The 22,470-nt window shown below is 43.5% G+C and overlaps 1 protein-coding gene across 1 annotated transcript in view; it reads right to left on the bottom strand.

Annotated features, from left to right (window-relative positions):
* Window positions 1-7,960: 7,960 nt before the first annotated feature.
* Window positions 7,961-22,470, bottom strand: part of IYD (iodotyrosine deiodinase) — a 28,714-nt gene continuing 14,204 nt past the window's right edge. Inside the window, exons 2-5 of the mRNA XM_052646002.1 lie at window positions 18,431-18,622; window positions 16,414-16,573; window positions 10,834-10,990; window positions 7,961-8,143 (exon numbers count right to left, since the gene is read on the bottom strand). Coding sequence (XP_052501962.1) covers window positions 7,961-8,143; window positions 10,834-10,990; window positions 16,414-16,573; window positions 18,431-18,622 — 692 coding nt within the window. The remainder of the gene's footprint in view (window positions 8,144-10,833; window positions 10,991-16,413; window positions 16,574-18,430; window positions 18,623-22,470) is intronic.

Raw genomic sequence — 22,470 nt, 5'->3', positions numbered from 1 at the left:
CCCCTCTCAGCCCCCAGCCCATGACCACTCCCTCTCTCCAATTGCTCCCCTTTACCCCCACTTTGGGGGTTTCACTTTCCATCCCTTTGGTAGCCCTGCTGTCAGCTCATTTGCTAAGTGCTGTATACATTCCAGGTTGGATCCAAGACAGTGGGATGAAAACCAAATGCAAATCCAACTAGGAAGAAAGGCCAGAATAAGCACAAACTTCAAGACCTCAAATGAATAGCTTCCAAGGCTGAGCCTCGATCTGAGCCATCCCCCAGGCCTCTGCGGCTCAGCCCGAAGCAGCCCCCACAGCTGCCTTGCGAGGACTTGCGGGGAGCTGGACGGAAGAACTCTGGGCGTTTCTTCTTCATCTTTTAAAGATTGATGTGACCTCAGGGCTTCCACAGGGAGCCTCCACTGGGTCAGCATTCCCTTTGCCGATATAGTGGCCTGTCCCCCTCCCTGCTCTGTCTCCTTGGCCAAGATCCCCCCCATCACCATAGCCCTGACGGTCCCTGGCAGTTCTGTTCCTATACTCTTGGATCAGAGGCTCACCTTCTGAAGAATCTTCAGGAACTGTACCTCCTGCCTCCAATGGCATGTGTGTTTGGCTTGGACCAGCTCAGCCATTAGGGAAAGCCCTCGAGCTGTCACTCCAGACTTTCTTCCTGGGGTACAAAACTTTGGACCCATAGCTCAAGGGACTGTGTTTACAATAACTGCTTCCTCTCAGGCGTCAGGGAGGCAGCAGCCTGGGCTTGAATCCAAGCGCTGTCCTCAAGATAGTCCGTAACCCTGGACAAGTCACTGTACCCCCTTGGGCCATCATATCTTCAGCCATTCAATAAATATTCATGTCATAGCCACTGCTCTGGGCACTTTGGAGACAGAGTGGAGCATGCATGAGGGATAAGACATCTTAGAATTCAAGTCTGCTCATGCGAGATGCTCAATAAGTGAGTTCAAACCTGGGACAGGGGAACCTTGGGAGAACAATTTAGTTGAAATTTCTAATTGAAATATGAATGCTCTTTGACCCAGCAAGTCTCTGCTGATGTATATACCCTAGAGAAATTCACATTTACACAAGGAGAAAGAATGACAGAACAAAATTTAAATGCCAGGTCACAAGAGATTCAATTCCTGGTCTGGTTCAATTCCTGGGTGGGGAAGATCCCCTGGAGATGGGATAGGCTACCCACTGTAGTATTCTTGGGCTTCCCTTGTGGCTCAGCTGGTAAAGAATCCGCGTGCAATGTGGGAGATCTGGATTCAATTCCTCAGTTGGGAATATATCTTGAGAAGGGAAAGGAAACCCACTCCAGTGTCCTGGCCTGGAGAATTCCATGGACTGTATAGTCCATGGGGTCGCAAAGAGTCAAACACGCCTGAACGACTTTTACTTTCACTTTCACAAGATTGAAAATCGTGGGATGTGTTATGCCCAAGTCGCGAAATCTCCCAGTGACCACCAGGGAGCCAATATCTGATGCAAAAACAAGAGAGTTTTTATTACCAAGCTCGAGCTGGGGCTCCCACCGTTACCGACGCAGCGGCTATAGGGAAGAGCCCTGGGTTTTGGATTATATTGCTTATATAGGGAGTGTTCTTGGAAAAAAAAAGAATTTTTAGGTAGGGGGACGTCTGATTGGTCACTTTCTTTCGAAGGGTTGTGTGTTGGTTTCTGATTGGTCCCTATTACGTAGGTAGACCACAAGTTCCTGAACGTCAAGTCAGGAGATTCTGGTCTGGGGTCTGATTGGCTCATGAGTGGTGGGGTGAGGTCAGGGGATTTCTAAAGGCTCTTTTCCCGGAACCTTACAAAATGGAGTTTTTCTGTTAACAAAATGGAGTAGCTTAGGTTCTTCAGGATGTAGTCCTGAATGATTTTGTCATGGATTTTATTGAACCCTGGACCTGTATCCAAACTTACCATTATGAGGAACAGATCCCCCTCTACTTATTTAAGCCTCTATGGTTGGGTTTTTTTTGTTTATTTGTTACACATAACAAATATAACAGGGGTAGGGGAAGACCCCCTGGAGAAGGGGTAGGCTACCCACCCCAGTATTCTTGGGTTTCTCTGGTGGCTCAGATGGTAAAGAATCCACCCACAATGTGGGAGACCTGGGTTTGATACTTGGATTGGGAAGATTCCCTGGAGGAGGGCACAGCAATCTGCTCCAATATTCTTGCCTGGAGAATCCCCATGGACAGAGGAGCCTGGTGGACACAGTCCATGGGGTTGCAAAGAATCAGACATGACTAAGCAACTAAGCACAGCAGAGTGCATTTAAATAATTTAAAACTAATTATTTTGGGGAAGAAAGGCTTTGATTAATGCTTGATTAAAACTCAAGTTGAATAAATAAAACTCCCTTAAAACATCTGTCTCATTTACCAGAATCATTTATTATAATCTCTTAAACATGTTAAACTCCTTCTATAGACTTAATCATAGTTGATTTTCTGTTCTAGTACTTCATATAATTGACCTGGCAAGTCTATCACCAATTAAGCCAAAATGTTCTCATATATTTAAACAGCTCTTCTAAACCTGATAAATTAAATTGATAAATATAATAAATCTATTTTAATACTCTTAATGAGCTACCCTGTAAACTTTCTTACACCTTTCAACATAAAATTATAAGCCTAAATCAATTTCACATTTTAAATTGGAATCATAAGTTTAAAAAAATTTAATTATTTAATAAGAAACATAAGCAAGTGTGAGAGTATCAATATTATGGGTCTGATTTATTTCATCATCTCTGTATTGATTCTAAACATTATCAGACTTGGGAAGTCACTTATTCAACAAAGGAACAGATTTTTGACCTCAAGGGAGTCAAAGTTACTTCATCAAGGATTCATGACCACAATATGGTGAAATCTCAGATCAACCAAGGGCGCTGAGGAGCCAAAATCAAGAGAGCCAGCCCCCGACCTTTTCTGTGATCACCCGCCAACAACAGGGGACAACTTCAGAGGCGTTTGATTTTAGAAGCTTCATTCCAGCTACCTCTTATTCTTCTTTATTCTTAATTATTATTAGAGGAGAAGAAAGTTGTTGACTCCTCCTCCACCAGTTAGCTGGCTTCCTCTATTACATCACTGGCTTCTAGGTTTGCTTGGCTCTCTGCAGACACTGCTCACGTACTTCCAGATTGCCCTAAGGACATTTTAATGGTCTTGAATTGAATCCTGAACATTTGGTTCTACATCATGCTTCTAAAGTCATAAGAATAACATGAACCATTCCCCTTCCTTGTGACTTTTCAGGAATTCCCCACATGGGATTATAGCACCTCACTTTTCATCACACCTCTTTTCCTTGATGCAGGCGGCTGCGACCGGGCGCACTAAGCGAGGCTGAGAGGAGCTACCCCACATCCAAGGTCAGGGGCAGAAGCCAGGAGGACCCCATGCTCGAAGGACAGCAGCCAAGAGGAGTTACCCCACGTCCAAGGTCAGGGGCAGAGGCCAACAGTGCCAAGCTGCGACAGTGCAGGAACGGCTGAGACGAGCTACCCTGCGTCCGGGGTCAGGGCACTGGTGGAGGAGCAATCCCACGTCCAATTGCACGGGTGCAGGAGGGCCTAGAGGAGTTATCCCAAGTTGAAGGTCAGGAAGGGTGGCAGTGAGGAGATACTCCTCATCCAAAGTAAGGAGCAGCGGCTGCGCTTTGCGGGAGCAGCCGTGAAGAGATACCCCAAGCCCAAGGTAAGAGAAACCCAAGTAAGATGGTAGGTGTTGCAAGAGGGCATCAGAGGGCAGACACACTGAAACCATACTCACAGAAAACTAGTCAAACTAATCACACTAGGACCACACTCTTGTCTAACTCAATGACACTAAGCCATGCCCAAGGAGCAACCCAAGACAGGCAGGTCATGGTGGAGAGGTCTGACAGTATGTGGTCCACTGGAGAAGGGAATGGCAAACCACTTCAGTATTCTTGCCTTGAGAATCCCATGAACAGTATGAAAAGACAAAACGATAGGACACTGAAAGAGGAACTCCCCAGGTCAGTAGGTGCCCAATATGCTACTGGAGAAGAGTGGAGAAATAACTCCAGAAAGAATGAAGGGATGGAGCCAAAGCAAAAACAATACTTAGCTGTGGATGTGACTGGTGATAGAAGCAAGATCCGATGCTGTAAAGAGCAACATTGGATAGGAACCTGGAATATCAGGCCCATGAATCAAGGCAAATTGGAAGTGGTCAAACAAGAGATGGCAAGAGTGAACATCAACATTCTAGGAATCAGCAAACTAAAATGGACTGGAATGTGTGAATTCAACTCAGATGACCATTATATCTACTACTGCGGGCAGGAATCCCTCAGAAGAAATGGAGTAGCCATCATGGTCAACAAAAGAGTCCGAAATGCAGTACTTGGATGCAATCTCAAAAACGACAGAATGATCTCTGTTCATTTCCAAGGCAAACCATTCAATATCACAGTTATCCTAGTCTATGCCCCAACCAGTAACGCTGAAGAAGCTGAAGTCGAACTGTTCTATGAAGACCTACAAGACCTTTTAAAACTAACACCCAAAAAAGATGTCCTTTTCATTACAGGGGACTGGAATGCAAAAGTAGGAAGTCAAGAAACACCTGGAGTAACAGGCAAATTTGGCCTTGGAATGCGGAATGAAGCAGGGCAAAGACTAATAGAGTTTTGCAAAGAACATGCATTGGTTATAGCAAACACCCTCTTCCAACAACACAAGAGAAGACTCCACATGAACATCACCAGATGGTCAACACCGAAATCAGATTCATTACATTCTTTGCAGCCAAAGATGGAGAAGCTCTATACAGTCAACAAAAACAAGACCGGGAGCTGACTGTGGCTCAGATCATGAACTCCTTACTACCAAATTCAGACTTAAATTGAAGAAAGCAGGGAAAATCACTAGACCATTCAGGATTGACCTAAATCAAATCCCTTATGATTATACAGTGGAAGTGAGAAATAGATTTAAGGGCCTAGATCTGATAGATAGAGTGCCTGATGAACTATGGAATGAGGTTCATAACATTGTACAGGAGACAGGGATCAAGACCATCCCCATGGAAAAGAAATACAAAAAAGCAAAATCACTGTCTGGGGAGGCCTTACAAATAGCTGTGAAAAGAAGAGAAGCAAAAAGCAAAGGAGAAAAGGAAAGATATAAGCATCTGAACGCAGGGTTCCAAAGAATAGCAAGAAGAGATAAGAAAGCCTTCTTCAGCAATCAATGCAAAGAAATAGAGGAAAAGAACAGAATGGGAAAGACTAGAGATCTCTTCAAGAAAATTAGAGATACCAAGGGAATATTTCATGCAAAGATGGGCTCGATAAAGGACAGAAATGGTACAGACCTAACAGAAGCAGAAGATATTAAGAAGAGGTGGCAAGAATACACAGAAGAACTGTACAAAAAAGATCTTCATGACCCGGATAATCACGATGGTGTGATCACTCATCTAGAGCCAGACATCTTGGAATGTAAAGTCAAGTGGGCCTTAGAAAGCATCACTATGAAGAAAGCTAGTGGAGGTGATGGAATTCCAGTTGAGCTGTTTCAAATCCTGAAAGATGATGCTGTCAAAGTGCTGCACTCAATATGCCAGCAAATTTGGAAAACTCAGCAGTGGCCACAGGACTGGAAAAGGTCAGTTTTCATTCCAATCCCTAAGAAAAGCAATGCCAAAGAATGCTCAAACTACTGCACAATTGCACTCATCTCACATGCTAGTAAAGTAATGCTCAAAATTCTCCAAGCCAGGCTTCAGCAATACGTGAACCATGAACTTCCAGATGTTCAAGCTGGTTTTAGAAAAGGCAGAGGAACCAGAGATCAAATTGCCAACATCCACTGGATCATGAAAAAGCAAGAGAGTTCCAGAAAAACATCTATTTCTGCATTATTGAGTATGCCAAAGCCTTTGACTGTGCGGATCACAATAAACTGTGGAAAATTCTGAGAGAGATGGGAATACCAGACCACCTGACCTGCCTCTTGAGAAACCTATATGCAGGTCAGGAAGCAACAGTTAGAACTGGACATGGAACAACAGACTGGTTCCAAATAGGATAAGGAGTCCATCAAGGCTGTATATTGTCACCCTGCTTATTTAAGTTCTATGCAGAGTACATCATGAGAAACGCTGGACTGGAGGAAACACAAGCTGGAATCAAGATTGCTGGAAGAAATATCAATAACCTCAGATATGCAGATGACACCACTCTTATGGCAGAAAGTGAAGAGGAACTAAAAAGCCTCTTGATGAAAGTGAAAGTGGGGAATGAAAAAGTTGGCTTAAAGCTCAACATTCAGAAAACGAAGATCATGGCATCTGGTCCTATCACTTCATGGGAAATAGATGGGGAAACAGTGGAAACAGTGTCAGACTTTATTTTGGGGGGCTTCAAAATCACTGCAGATGGTGACTGCAGCCATGAAATTAAAAGATGCTTACTCCTTGGAAGGAAAGCTATGATCAACCTAGATAGCATATTCAGAAGCAGAGATACTACTTTGCCGACTAAGGTCCATCTAGTCAAGGCTATGGTTTTTCCAGCAGTCATGTATGGATGTGAGAGTTGGACTGTGAAGAAGGCTGAGCGCCGAAAAATTGATACATATTAAAAAGCAGAGACATTATTTTGCCAACAAAGGTCTGTCTAGTCAAAGCTTTATTTTTTCCAGCAGTCATTTATGGATGTGAGAGTTGGAGTATAAAGAAAGCTGAGCACCGAAGAACTGATGCTTTCGAACTGTGGTGTTGGAGAAGACTCTTGAGAGTCCCTTGGACTGCAAGGAGATCCAACCAGTCCATTCTGAAGGAGATCAGCCCTGGGATTGCTTTGGAAGGAATGATGCTAAAGCTGAAACTCCAGTACTTTGGCCATCATGCGAAGAGTTGACTCATTGGAAAAGACCCTGATGCTGGGAGGGATTAGGGGCAGGAGGAGAAGGGGACGACAGAGGATGAGATGGCTGGATGGCATCACTGACTCGATGGACGTGAATCTGAGTGAACTCCAGGTGTTGGTGATGGATAGGGAGGCCTGGCGTGCTGCGATTCATGGGGTTGCAAAGAGTCAGACACGACTGAGCAACTGAACTGAGTGTCAGGAAAAACAGTGCTCTTTAAGAAAAAGAAAGCAAGTCCTGATTTGCGTGTCTGCCAATTGCCTTGATGTACTCCCACCGTTGGCAATTTCAAGCTACAAATGGTTGAATAACTGGCATGGAAAATTCATGAATATTTAAGCATTAGCTTCCACTAGCTGGTGCGAGCCAGCTCCAACACACACTGGGCTGGACAGTGCGACTAACCATTTATATGCCCAGATGGTGGCCTGCTCAACTCACCTGCACAAGCACGCGCTGTTCTGTTCTGTGCTTGTGATGTTTTAAATATTTTGAAGGTTATTTACTGAAAACTAGCAGAGTATCCATGAAGCTCAGAAAGAGTTCCTCTTAAAAATAATCCTTGCTTAAAAGCCACCAGAAAGCGTGGGGTGGAAAGCCAGTTGATCAGTCTAAATTTAAATTCAGAAATCATCACACAGCTGAATTCTTGGGACTACACTAAATTTTCTAATAACTCTTTCCTCTATGAATTTTTAAAGAGTAAAAGAAAAAAAATCCCCCATTATTTTTCTGGAACAATTTAGATAAACATAAAAACCAGGGCATATTGTTAATAAATATTTAATGCATTTCCAAAATAGATAAGAAATGGAAGGGAACATACCTGTTCATCCCTTATTCTGTATGTTCAGCTAATCTCACTAACGGAATCAGGCCTTCTCAGACTCAAAGTGCTGGAGAAAGTGGAAAGGTTTCTTGACACACAGAGTGGCCTCCCCTGCAGAGTGGAGTGCCAGGGAGATGGGACACCCAGGGAAAGAGGAACTGGAGAGGGGAGCAGGGCATCACCTTCCAGCATCTGCCTGCCTGGGTCCTGCCTACACAGTCACCATGATCTGATCCAGAGTTTTCCGTGCGAGGTTGGGCACCGTGGCATCTTCTCTGGGGTACCCCACAGGGAGCAGCATCAGGAGCTTTTCATTGGTGGGGCGGCTCAGAAGCACTCTCAGACGGGGGCCACAGTTGAGAGGCGTGGTGGTGACCGTCACCAGTCCAGCGTTCTACAGCAGGAGAGAAAAAGAAAATACATTTTTAAGTCAGCAGGCAAAACCCCAGCTCTGCTTGTAGCCTGGGCACGTTCTAGTCCCTGTAAGACTGTTTGTCCCATAGCTGGGCAGAAAAGAAAGCTACCAACTTGGGCAATGGTGTCTTGAATTTTTCCTACCCTCCTCAACCTCCCCAGAACTCATCTCTGAACCAAACAGTGTGAAGCTTCTCAGGGAAAAAAGTACCAGTCTTATTTTTCACTGGTGCTTAAAAAATGGGAATGGTTGCTTCATGGAAAGAAGTTTGAGGTATCTAATCATACCAAGACAACATATTATATGTCAGCATACCTAGACAGCATATTAAAAAGCAGAGACATTACTTTGCCAACAAAGGTCTGTCTAGTCAAAGCTTTATTTTTTCCAGTGGTCATGTATGGATGTGAGAGTTGGACTATAAAGAAAGCTGAGCACGGAAGCATTGATGCTTTTGAACTGTGGTGTTGGTGAAGACTCGAGAGTCCCTTGAACTGCAGGGAGTTCCAATCAGTCCATCCTAAAGGAAATCAGTCCTGAATATTCATTGGAAGGACTGATGTTGAAGCTGAAACTCCAATACTTTGGCCACCTGATGCAAAGAACTGACTCATTTGAAAAGACCCTAATGTTGGGAAAGATGGAAGGTGGGAGGAGAAGGGGATGACAAAGGATGTGATGGTTGGATGGCATCACCGACGTGATGGACATGAGTTTGAGCAAGCTCTGGAAGTTGGTGATGGACACAGAAGCCTGGTGTGCTGCAGTCCATGGGGTCACAAAGAGTAGGACATGATTGAGTGACTGAACTGACTCATACCAAAGAAATGGAATAACAAAAGGCAGTTCCTGTGGTTATACAACCAACCAGTGGAAGCAGAGCATCACCCCAGCTGAGAATACTTGACGTCCAGTGATGGAGGACCCTGTGGCCAAGAAGTACATTAAGAGGTCGAGGAAATATTCCACCAACCTCTGCCCAGGCCCCTTGAATAATAAACATTCAATAAAAATCGTGTAACTTCAAGACACTTTTCCAGTTGGCTCTCTCTATCCTCCCCTTGATTTTCCCGTTAGATGATCAACGATAAGCCTGGGCCAGAAGGAAGTTCTGGAATTGTCTTTGGGAATCAAGCATACCTACAGTCTCTGGGCTTCCCTGGTGGCTCAGAGGTTAAAGCATCTGCCTGCAATGCAGGGGACCTGGGTTCGATCCCTGGGTCAGGAAGATCCCCTAGAGAAGGAAATGGCAACCCACTCCAGTATTTTTGCCTGGAGAATCCCATGGATGGAGGAGCCTGGTGGGCTACAGTCCACCGGGTCGCAAAGAGTCGGACACGATTGAGCGAGTTCACTTTCACAGTCTCTGTGCAATCTGTCCATACAAGGGCTCCTGGAACATTCTTTCCTGTCGCACAAATCTACAAATCACAAAACCCACACAAAACCTACACTCAATTACATTTTAAAGAACGCTAAAGGAGAACCGGGGTCTCCTGCATTGCAGGCAGATGCTTTACTGAGCCACCAGGGAAGCCCTTTAAAGAACGCTAGAGGGCAGCAAATTCCCACGGTAAAATAGAGAAGTTTGCCTAGTCAAACGCGCAGAAGCCGCGCTTGAAGCCAGCACAAGGCGAAACTGCTTCTTCCGGGACCCTAGGTAGGATGGTGCCCTGAGGTTTGACCTTTGTAACGTTTGTATAGCACCTCCTTTTTGTAACCATTTTTCAAGTCATCTGAAGTGTTTTTTCTGATTTTTGTAATGCTTTATTTTTTATGTTTTTTTCCCTGTTTTATGCTACAGTGACTATTTTGCAGGTTTTCAACAAGCATGTTTTCCTTTGAGATAATGAAGAAGCACATAGGTTTTTGCAATCGACTGTCCCTTGATCCCTTGAAGGCTGGCTCATTCGCTCTTCTAATACTGTTTGCTTTGTTTATGTCTCTTGTTTACCATCGCTCTCCACCCTTTCCCAGGACCGCAGTCCCCACTAGAGTATATTGTTCACACACGGAGGCAACTGTTCCTGGTGCCTCCTGGAATCTGCCACATGAGAGGAGCTCAGAAAATATCTGGTATGTGAATGACTTGAATCTTGTGAAATCCTGCTCTATTTCATGCTTAGTGTTACTGTAGCTCCTATATAGGTGGAATTTTTTTAAGCACATGGACATGTTTCTTTTTTTTTTTTTTCATCATGGACATGTTTCTGATGCAATATATAAACAACTTCTCAGGATAGGAGCTCCATAAGAGAGCCCCCCTTGTGGCTTTTTAATCCTCCCACTGGCTCAGACAACAGTGAACACAGCTGAGAAGCCAGGCCCCGCAACTTTCAGATTCCAAAGCTCCTCATGGGTGTTTACCAAAACCCTTTAAGTTTCATGTCCTTACAGAAGAAGGCAAACACGATGACCATTTTGTTGACCCTTAACTGATGTTATAAGTAAACTTCCAAGAAGGATTCTGGATTGTTTGAACCATCATCCTCACCAGCCCAGCTTTCCAGAGGTATTTTATACATCAGAGTAACTTGCCTTAGGAATTCAACTTTAGATAAAACTCCACTAGTCCCTGAACTAGAAACTCAGCTGAAATTTGCAAATAAAACCACAGTCGGCCCCAGGGATCACGTTTCTCTCTTGGACAGAGAGGGAGGGTGGTATACCTGTAGGGCAGCTAGGAGGATGCCACAAGCGATGGAAACACTGATCTCATTGTAGTAGTGAATCTTTTTCTTGCCATTTGCAGCAAATCCGTGGACTTGCTTGAAAATGAGAATCAAAACAGGGGCAGTGTCCAAGTACTCTTTAATCCAATTGGTCCTAAAGGTGAGAAAAAGATATTCAGAAGAATATTTTCTCTTAATGATTTTTTTGTTCCCCTTTTACCACCTTACTGACATGAAAAATAAAAACATTTACTCATCTTTTATGGTTAAATTGAAAAAGACCAGGATTATTCTTTTGTCATATTCATCTTTTCCTAGCCAAAGTCAATAAACAGATATTCATAAAAAGTCACATGTGAAATGCTGAAAAGACACAAAGATGGATCTTATAACCCAGGGGGTAATAAGTCACGTTTAGTAAAATAAAAACTTGGTAAATTTTATGAAAGAAAAATAAGCCAAATGCCTTAGGAGCTCAAAAATGAAATGCTAATTTTAAATAAGAAGGTTGTCAGAATGTATGCAAGATTTCTCTTGAGGAGGGACGCTGAAGACCAAGTGGAGAAAGGGCATTGGGGAGGGCACCCTAGTGAAGAGATGAGCAAAAGGCAGAGTCGGAAGGAAAATCCTTGGCCAGCCAGGGATTTCAGAAGTCTGATAGGCTGGAGGATGGTGTGCATGGTGGAGCATGTGTTTGGAGGGCTGGCAGTTTTCATACAGATTTTACACAGGGCTTTGTTCAGCAGGGCATGAAAAGTTACCATGCTTCTGAGCAGAAGCATCATGTGATCAGATCTGTTTCAGAAAGAGCCAGGTTGGTGAGAACCAGCTCCGGGGAGACCAGAGAGGAGAAGATGGCATGGCCCAGGAGAATCTGGGGAACTGTGAAGGCTGGAGCTGACAGATATGATACAAGAGAGCGAAGGGAGAAGGAAAAGGTGACAGTGAGGCTGAAGCGAGTCTCCAGACGGCGATGCTCTTAGCCTAGTTATGGAGAAAAGGAAGGAAACCTTTGTGGGAGAGGGACACAGCTCATGGGAGGTATAAATGCTGAGTTCCCATTTTTATTTTCCAGCTAGGAGCATGTCTTTCACTACCCTGCCCATACATTTTGACAAATGTTTCATTCTAGCACAGGTATTCAAAGGAAAGACCCCCATACAACGCTATGTATTTGAATTTTCCCTTAGGGTATATAACGTCATCAGTAAACAAGAGACAGTAATTGTTCATTTCATTTTTAACCTAGGAAGTATAATGCTTCCTTGTTAAAAATACACTAAACTCGCATGTATATTTTTCGACTGTTTCTTTTACCCTACTTACTTCTGTAGATTACTTGTTCAAAGCTATGTCACCATACCTCAACCAGCTTACTCACATTTGACTAGGATCAATTCTTTTCCTTTTTAGAAGGAGGGAGAATGTTAATAGTTTACCAGAATACTCCGGAGTCAATTAGCTTTGCCATGTTAGGTAAGCCTCTCCGTTTCTCACAGTTCATCTTCCTCGTGTGTAAAATGTACTCACCTCAAAAGGTTTTGTGACGGTAAAATCAGTCCAAATAGATCAGGTGCTTAGAATAGTACCCAGGGCATGGTGGCATGCCTGTGATAGCTAGTGTTATTATCACAACTATATTTTATTTTACAGTGAATAATTCAAAACAATTTTTAAATATAAGGTGAAGAATAAGTAATTTACTTAGCAGTTTCAGAGGCAGGGTAGTAATTTTGTACAGTTTTTGTACTTATTTTCCAGGGCACACATTGGTGGCTAGTATTTTGGTGTGTTCAATTTTATAGGAATGTATTATGACATTGTATTAGAACTAATAGATTGCGACATGCTGAGACCTGTTAAGAAAGGACAAGTAACACCTTCTGCCTGGGGGGAAGGCCTCATGCCAGCGGCAGGAGAACAAAGCTTAACAGATAAGTTGGACCAGAGTGTGTATTATAGGCTTTAATGATAGTTCTGAGTTTCAGAGCTGACCTAAATTGGATATCAGGAGGTGAGTGAGATGAGTGTTCATTTGCAATGCAATTTAGCAAACATTTATTCAGTTACCTATTATGCATTATCACTGTGCTAAGTGATACAAGCTGGGCCCTAGAGTTATAAACATATCTGTGCGTACATATTGTCTGCAGAGAAAGTCTGTAATGCTCATTGGATTCTCATGGGTATCTTGGTGTACAACAGAGGTTTCTAAACTACGGACTAGAAAATGAGAAGAAAAGTAAGCCAGCAATTGAAGTACTGTGTGCTGTGCTTAGTCACTCAGTCACGTCCGACTCTGTGACCCCACGGACTGCAGCCCACCAGGTTCCTCTGCCCATGAGGATTCTCCAGGCAAGAATGCTGAAGTGGGTTACCATGCCCTCCTCCAGGGGATCTTCTCAATCCAGGGATCAAGCCCAGGTCTCCCTGCATTGCAGGTGGATTCTTTACCAGCTGAGCCACCAAGGAAGCCCAAGAATACTGGAGTGGGTAGCCTATCCCTTCTCCAGGGGATCTTCCCAACTCAGGAATTGAACCAGGGTTTCCTGCATTGCAGGCGGATTCTTTACCAGCTGAGCTACTAGGGAAGCCCCAAATCCTGTGTGGTAATGGCTATTTGAGATGCATGAAAGGTGCGTATTAAGTACTTTGCGCACAGAGACAAGAGAGCACCCGATTCTGCCTTCACTGGGGAGAGATGGGGCTGGCAGTGTGTTGTAGGTACTACACACACACAGAGCAAACGTCTCTCTAAGAGGGACGGACTCAACTGGACTTTACCTGTCTATGTTTTCTCATGAATGTGCCATAAGATTTACATATTTATTATTAATACACTGTACTTATTCCAGAACACAACCATAAGTTACAATGCCAATAAGCATCCATTTTGATAGGGTTTAAATAATATCTCAGGAAAAAAAAATGTCCTCTGAGGCCAAAGAAATGAAAAGAGCAGGACCAAGAGGCCAGCCTTCCCATCACCCAGCCTTGTCTACCAGAGGAGAAACCCGCTTTACCCCACAAGATGGTGAGCCCATTGCCTTTCCTCAGGCTTCTGTCACACTGGGTGTTGTATGGCTGGAGCCGGAAGTGGCCACTAAAGGCCCACAGATGACAGCCTGGGGCATAAGAACTTCTACTTCTACACGGCAAGGGCTAGAGCTGGCACCCCACCCCTCCTCATGCTCAACCTGAGAAGAGCTCAGAGGGGAAACGAGATGCCTGTGAGGAGTGCAGTGTTTGTAAAGGGGACCCTGTGACCAGTGTTCTAAATGACAAGGCTGAGGGGGGCTTCCCTTGTGGCTCAGCTGGTAAAGTACATGTCTGCAGTGTGGGAGACCTGGGTTCGATCCCTGGGTTGGGAAGATCCCCTGGAGAAGGGAAAGTCTACCCACTCCAGTATTCTGGTCTGGTCCAGTATTCTGGTCTAGTCACAAAGAGTCGGACACAACTGAGCGACTTTCACTTTCACTTTCTCTGCAACAAGCGAAGCCATGTGCCTCAACTAGAGAAAGCTCATGTTCTGCAACAGAGACCCAGAGCAGCTGAAAAGATAAAAAACAAACTAAAAAAATTTTTTAATTAAAAAATAAAATAACAAGGCTTAGTCTGAAAAAATGGAGTGTTTTTAACTATGAAAATGACTGAGAAATTACTGAATTCATCCTAGATATAATGTAGGGTAACTGGTCCTCAAAGAGGAAAAATGGGCTCAACAAGGCATAGTCAGTTGCAGGTTCCAGAAAAAAATGAAACTTCTTATGTGTCTACTCTAATACATTGAAGCCTCATGGTAAAGCCAGTTACACTGAATTCCAATCCACCCTGGAGTTAAGAAAGCCCACACAGTTACTAATGCCTAATGGATATTAAACCTGCACTAAATTTGTACTTTTACTGAGCATGTATTAAAACTAAAGTCTGCTCAGTGACATCATGTGGAAGATGTGATCATTATAGCAAGATATCATTTACTTCATTCAAGATTCTGAGAATTTCACAGTCTTATGTTCCAGAGAGTAGAAAAGTACATCCTCAAAGTTTAGTTTGCCAATAATTATTTGGGTCAGAGCCTGTTTGTTTACCAGACTTACTATGTGTCATCACTGTTCTGCATGCTTACAAACACATTCAAATTTCATAATGAAATAGATACTAGACGTATTCCCATTTTGCAGATGAGGAAACTGAGGCACAGAGAAGTTAATAAATAGTAGATCTCATATTTGAACCCAAGCACTCTGGCTTCTAAGGCCCTACTCTTAGCCTCTATCTTATTTAATCCTGATACCAAGTTTTTAACATTATTTGGGGTGAAAAAATAGAAGCTTAATGTGATGGTTAAGTTAAGGTGCCAGCTTGACAGGGACACAAGGAACCCAGATAGTTGCTTAAGCATTATTCTGGGTGTGTTGAAAGGATGTTTCTGGATGAGAATAACATGTGAATTGGCAGACTGAGTAAAGCCGATTACCTTCCCAATGTGGGTGGCCTGGTCTAATCTGTTGCAGCCCTGAGTAGAAAAAACACAGGTGGAGTAAGGGATAATTTTCTCCTTCTGCCTGACTGTCTTTGAGGACATCAGTCTTCTCCTGTCCTTGGACTCAGACTTGGACTGGAGCATACACCATCAGTTCCCCTGATTCCCAGGCCTCTGGACTCAAACCAAAACAGCAGCATTAGCTCTGCTGGGCCTCCTGCTTGCTGAGTGCAGGTCTTGGGATTTCTCAGCCTTCATAATCACTTAAGCCAGTTATAGTAAGTTGGCTCAAGTAATTATGAGCCAATTATGAATAGTAAATAAATTGTCTACTATAATAAATAATGTGCTAAAATGTGTTTAGTCTCTCAGTCATGTCTAACTCTTTGTGACCTCATGGACTATAGTCTGCCAGACTCCTCTGTCCATGGGGATTCTCTAGGCAAGAATACTGGAGTAGGTTCCCATGCCCTCCTCCAGGGGATCTTCCCAACCCAGGGATCAAACCTAGGTTTCCTGCATTGGGGATGGATGCTTTTACCAGCTGAGCCACCAGGGAAACCCAAGAACACTGGAGAGGGTAGCCCACCCCTTCTCCAAGGGAACTTCCTGACCCAGGAATTGAACCAGGGTCTCCTGCATTGCAGATGGATTCTTTACCAGCTGAGCTACCAGGAAAGCTCATAATAAATAATATGATCTATTATATATATTAATATAATAAATCTCTTCCTCTCTGTGTTTCTATTTCTCTCTATCTTTGTCTCTCTCTCTATCTCTCCACTGATTCTGTTTCTCTGGAGAATCCAGACTCATGCCCTTAGAGACTGCAAGCAAACGCCCAAGGTCTTGCACTTGGAAAAACCAGAGCTGAGACATGAACTGAGATGTGATCCCAGCTGGCATCCCTAACACCTACCCAATATGTGTGCTCAGAGCAACACAGACATGAGGCCTGACTGCACTTCCATTATTTCTCCCACAGTTAAAATGAAACTTTTTAACACCTAAAACAAACCAGGCAATTGAATCTTAGTTATCTCATTTTAAGAAACCAAACCAAGCATGCCTGATTCTCCCCACTTCTGTACCTGAATTTCTTCAGGTCTGTGACCCATCGAGGTCCCATCCTCTTCAGGTAGTTTATTTCCTCTTCCTCCTCAATGATCTCCCGAATCTTATGCTTCACGTCTGGGTCCTTCACAACCACAAATGTCCAGGGCTCTGTGTGGGCCCCACTTGGGGCTGTTCCTATCACACATTCAATTAACATCAGAAGTTAAAGCTGCAGGAAAATGGAAACTGTTAGCTAAGAATTCGTATAATTCATATTTGTTCAAGATAATGTTAGATCACCTAGGACACAAAGTGCCCAGCAGTAGCCTCTGGGGTCCTGCTGACATCCTGTTCTGTTCCGCCTTACTGTCAGGGTCTCTGAACCAACTAACTGAGATCAAGGCCAGTAGTTCCTGGACTATGGGAGTTTATCACTGCTTCTCTAATTATGTGGGAGAAGACCTCCCTTGAAAATTGCACCGTGACCAGTAAGGAAACTCAGAGGGGAAGTTCTGTCACGCAAAATCCCCCCAAATCCATTATTTGTTTTGGTAAATATTTGTGTTGGTATTCTTGAAAAAAGCGTCAAGTCGTGAAGGTTATTGGAACTCGAAAAATTTTAATGGCAAAAAGCATTTAAAATTTTTAAATGGTAAAAAGCACTCTCCAGGGCTTCCCTGGTGGCTCAGTGGATAAGAATCCTCCTAGCGTTGCAGAGGATATGGGTATGATCCCTGATCCAGGAAGATCCCACATATGAAGAAGCGACTATACCCATGTGCCACAAGTACCGAAGCCTGTGCTCGAGAGCCCAGGAACTGCAACTACTGAGCACATGTGCCCCAAGTACCAGAGCCCCTACACCTGGAGCGTGTGCACCACAAGAGAAGCCAGCTCAACAAGAAGCCTGGGCGTCGCAACTAGAGGAAAGCACACACAGCGACGAAGACCCAGCACAGCCACTAAATAAATGAACAGAGTTTTAAAAGAGCGCTCTCCGAAAGGCAACTGAACTATAAGTTCTTTAGTGCCTATATCACAGTTCTGAGGGTGGCACTGTGGGCTTGTGGTCCTATGTGGATACATGAGAACTTCTTGGCCCTGGGCACTTGGACACATAGCAATGTGCTTTTCAGCTCTCACAGGCTTTGGGAAAACTCAGACCACACTTGGATCAGTCCCAGTATCCCTGACAAAGCTTCATAGTGCATCGTGGACTCAAGGAGCTTCACTTCTCCTTAAGATTCCAGCTGAGGGGTGAGCCAGGTTCTGGTCTGGAAGTCACCACTCTCTCCTAGAAATCGTTCACTGTTTCTAGAAGCAGACCACGGTGTGGGATATTTCAGAAGTATTTTTTTTCCTTCCTAGTGAGTAATTCAATGGCATAAACTCTATAGAAGGGCTCTCAAGCCTGCCAGCCTTCATGAGTTCACCATCCACCAGTCCCCGTGGTAGAGAGGGCATACTGAATTGTAAAATCAAGTCAAATCAAACATAAAGCCCTCTAGGTTGATACAGAGCCCCCTGTTTGAGTTCCCTGAGACACAGAGCAAATTCCCATTGGCTATGTATTTTACATATGGTAATGTAAGTTTCCATGTTACTCTCTGATGTGAACCCCCCCACCAAATGGAAGGTGTTAACTATTTGACCCCATGAGCTCCTGGAGCCTAATGTCTGATGCAGTTAACCCTTATGACACCACCCTGCGAGCTCACCATCAGCCAGTCAGAGACTTGTACCTGAGAGGATCTCACACCTGCGGCTCCTCTCCCTCAACTGCTGTTTAAAAATGCTTTGAACTCAGGGGGCTTTTAGGGAACGAACCACCCCTCTCCTTGCATGACACTTCAATAAACCTTTCTCTGCTCCAAACTCCTACATTTGGTGTGTTTGGCCTCTCTGTGCATTGGGCATAGCAACTTGCACGAACAAGACTTTGCAGGTGAACCTATCACTCCAGGCTTTCTCTGCTGCGTTTGAACTTCCACATTGCTCTACTACTGTCACTTGCAGCGGACATTCTCAAAGACCCACTGCGCATGTACAGACCTGCTGCTTTGATGACATTGTCAATGACCTCCATTGGGACTTGCTCGTTACTTATGAATCTAACAGACCGTCTCTTATTGAGAAGTTCATAAAACTCCTGGGATCTCTTAACCATTTCCTTCTCTGGGTATCGGCTGTGGGAGAACGGGATGTGTTCCACCTCTTCCTCTGACTCTTGCCATTCATCAGCCTCTGCAAGTAGGAACAAGACAGCAAATTAAATGATCTCTTGGTTTTGAAAGGGAATGCTCCTTTCCCGCCCCCACATGCCTCATTAACATAAGAATTCTTTTGAGTTGACTGTTTTTAGGAAACAGCAGACACAGGAGAAACTCTGAAAACCAGAGTAGAAGTCACCCTTTGGTAAGCAGACGTTTACATTTATAAAGGAATTCTCCATTTGGAAGTATCTTCCTCTCTGCACCGGGAAGACAGGGATGATTCTAAATCACAATGAACTCTTGCCAATAGAGAAGGTGTGGCCATAAATCTCTGTAACAACTTTACCCTTGTTTACTCTGCTTTTTCTGATAACCTCCCATAACTGACTCTGCCCAGCCCCCAACACCTTTCTTTTGTCTTTATCTGAAAATGATATTTAAGGTGGTGGCTGGGGCCATTTCCCTGGCAGCTCAGCTGGTAAAGAATCAGCCTGCAATGCAGGAGACCCGTGTTTGATTACTGGCTCGGGAAGATTCCCTGGAGAAGGGAAGGGCAACACTCCCCAGTATTCTTGCCTGGAGAAATCCATGGAAAGAGGAGCCTGGCAGGCTACAGTCCATGGGGTCACAAAGAGTTGGACACAACTGAGCGACTTTCACTTTCTTTCTAGAGCCATTTCAAGGGGGTTACTCAGTTTTCCTGGGTCTCTCTCATGTACACAAGAAATATACATATTGTTAAATTTCTGTTTGTTTTTCTCTTGTTAACCTGTATTTATTATGAAGAAGAGATGTCTCAGCCAAAAACCTAGAAGAATAGAGGGAAAATTCTTTTCCTCCTTTAGAGTCACAAAGCAACCACTAGGGAAAGGGAAATCAAGTTCTCAAAAATATCTATAAGGATATGAGCTCAAAAACATCATAAAAAAATGAAAAGGGTCTGAGAATCCTGAACTCTCATCTTGACTGTCCTTCAAACCCCCGACTGGTTACAAATCAAGAAAAAGAAAATTTTTGCTTCCTCATAGATGAAAAATATAAATTTCTGTTAATGGTGAACTAGCTTATTGAAGCTGTCTCCCACCAGCTGAAAATCACTAAAGTGAAAGTGAAGTCACTCAGTCGTGTCCGACTCTTTGCAACCCCATGGACTATAGCCTACCAGGCTTCTCCATCCGTGGGATTTTCCAGGCAAGAATACTGGCGTGGGTTGCCATTTCCTTCTCCTGGAGATCTTCCCGACCCAGGGATTGAACCCAGGTCTCCCACATTGTAGGCAGACACTTTACAGTCTGAGCAACCAGGGAAGTCCAAAGTGTTAGTCGCTCAGCAGTGTCCGATCCTTTTGTGACCTTATCAACTGTAGTCCACCAGGCTGTCTGTTCATGGAATTCTCCAGGCATGAATACTGGAGTGGGTAGCCATTTCCTTCTCTAGGGAATCTTCCTGGCCCAAGGATTGAACCTGGGTCTCCTGCATTGAAGGCAGTTTCTCTAACATCTGAGCCACTAGGAATCATCAAAAATCACTAAGATCTTGAAAAGAAAAAAAAAAAGTATTACTTTAAAACCTATTGTAAAATCATTAAATTGCTAACAGCGTAGTAAGACATACCCAGGCCAAAACTTAAGGGAAATTAGGAACCTGCGAAGGTAAATAAGTGCAAAAGCTGCATTTGCCCTGTTAGTATCTGCCAATCCCTACATGTTTATTTTTATATTTTCAAGGATCAAGAGAGACAGAAATCAAAGCCCAGACCCATATACAATGGGAAGTCTAACAAGCTGGGACCCCAAGACTACATCCTTAGAAAAAGTAAGAAATGTAAATAAGTCAGCCCTCAAGAGGTTACAGCACTTTTGTGAGTCATGCCTCAAAACTGAACTTGGAACAAAGTGGTCCTGCCTGAAAATAGCCCCATCACCTAACAGAAGCAAATGCCAACATACAGATAATTTTAAGTACAATAGTCAGCAACCCACCAAAGACAACCAGACATACATAAAACCAAAACACCTTGAACAAAATATAGCAGAGCAGATTTTTAAAAATAAAATCAGACACCTGAAGTCTCCAAATATGGAATCGTCAGACTCAAAAGATAGAAAAACTTTGATGGCTAGGTTTGGAGGGAAAAAAAGACAAGCATTTATATATCTGTAGGATACAGGAAAAAATGAAAAGTTACATGGAAAATGGTTTAAAATAGAGATTTTTCGAACTGAAAAATAAAATAACAGAACTAAGAACTTGGTGGATGAGTTTAACAGCAGGTTAGACATACCTAAAGAAAGAGTTAATGAACTGAAGATAACTCAGAAAAAAAATACCATGAATAGAGCAAGGAAAGACCAAAAGACAGAAAACATAAAAGATCAAGAAAAATAAAGCAGAATGAGAATGTCTATTATATGTCTGATGATAGTCACAGCAAGAGACGGGAAAGAGAATGTGGCAGAGGCCGTATTTGAAGGAGACTATTTGTTAAAAGGGCTTCCAGGGTGGCTCAGCAGAAGAAAAGCCACTGCAATGCAGGAGACACGAGAGACTCAGGTTCAGTCCTTGGGTGTGGAAGATCCTCTGCAGGAGGGCATGGCAACCCACGCCAGTGTTCTTCCCTGGAGAATCCCACGGACAGATGCATGCATCTGATTTAAAAAAAAACAAAACTGATGAAAAATGCAAAATCTACAGATTCGAGAGCCCCAGTCAATCCCAGGTAGTAAAAGAAGGAAATGGCAACCCACTCTAGTGTTCTTGCCTGGAGAATTCCAGGGACAGAGGAGCCTGGTGGGCTGCTGTTTGTAGGGTCTCTCAGAGTCAGACACAACTGAAGTGACTTAGCAGTGGCAGCAGCGGTGAAAGAGAAAAGAAGCCCACACCTTTTATAATCAAATATAAAATCTCAAAATCAGCCAGAGGGGAAAAAAAGATTCCTTTAGGAAGAGGCACAGATGGCTTCATAAGGGAGTTGGTTCTATCAAACACTCAAAGAACATGCGTGCATGCATGCATACTGAGTCGCTTCATTCGTGTCCAACTCTCCAGGTGCCTCTGTCCATGGGATTCTCCAGGCAAGACTACTGGAGTGGGTTGCCATGCTTTCCTCCAAGGGATCTTTCCAACCCAGGGATCGAACCCTTGTCTCTTATGTCTCCTGCATTAGCAGGCAGGATTTTTTTCACCACTGGCACCAGCTGGGGAGCCTGAGTAATATTGGAGTGGGTTGCCATGCCCTCCTCCAGGGGATCTTCCCGACCTAGGGATCAAACCTTCATTTCTTAGTTTCCTGCACTGGCAAGCAGGTTCTTTATCACAAAGAACCATTATTGCTAAATTTTTTCAAACTCTTACCAAGAATAGAAATAGAGGAAACATCATCCCCAACTCATTTTATGACACCCACAACCTTGTTACCAAGTCTGACTTGGACATTACAAGAAAGAAAGGCTACAGATTCAACTTCCTCTTAAATATAGATGCAAAGAGTCCTGACCAAAATATTAGTAAACAGAATTCAACAATATAAAAAGAACAATGCACTTTGATCAAGTTGGGATTATCCCAGGAATGCAAATTAAAAACGTTAGCAAAACCATGTTTGTTACATGCACAAACTAGTAGTCATTGGAATACGGAAAAAGTGTTTGATAAAATTAGGCATTCGTCTCTTAGTAAATTGGAAGTATAAAGGAACTTTCTTATCCTGATAAAGTCTAGCTATGGGGAAAAAATGAAAACACCCAGAACCAACTGCATAGTTAATGGTGAAACATTTAAACTCTTCCATCAGATATTGAAAATAAATTTATATTGCCTATTCTCACCAGAGTTTTAATTATGAAAGACTAAGTTTTGAAGCTTTTAGGAAAGAATGTA

Source organism: Budorcas taxicolor, chromosome 9 (assembly GCF_023091745.1).
Source record: "Budorcas taxicolor isolate Tak-1 chromosome 9, Takin1.1, whole genome shotgun sequence".
Lineage (NCBI taxonomy): Eukaryota > Metazoa > Chordata > Mammalia > Artiodactyla > Bovidae > Budorcas > Budorcas taxicolor.
Note: the sequence above shows the minus strand (reverse complement) of the source record. Positions and strands in the feature narration are given on the sequence as shown.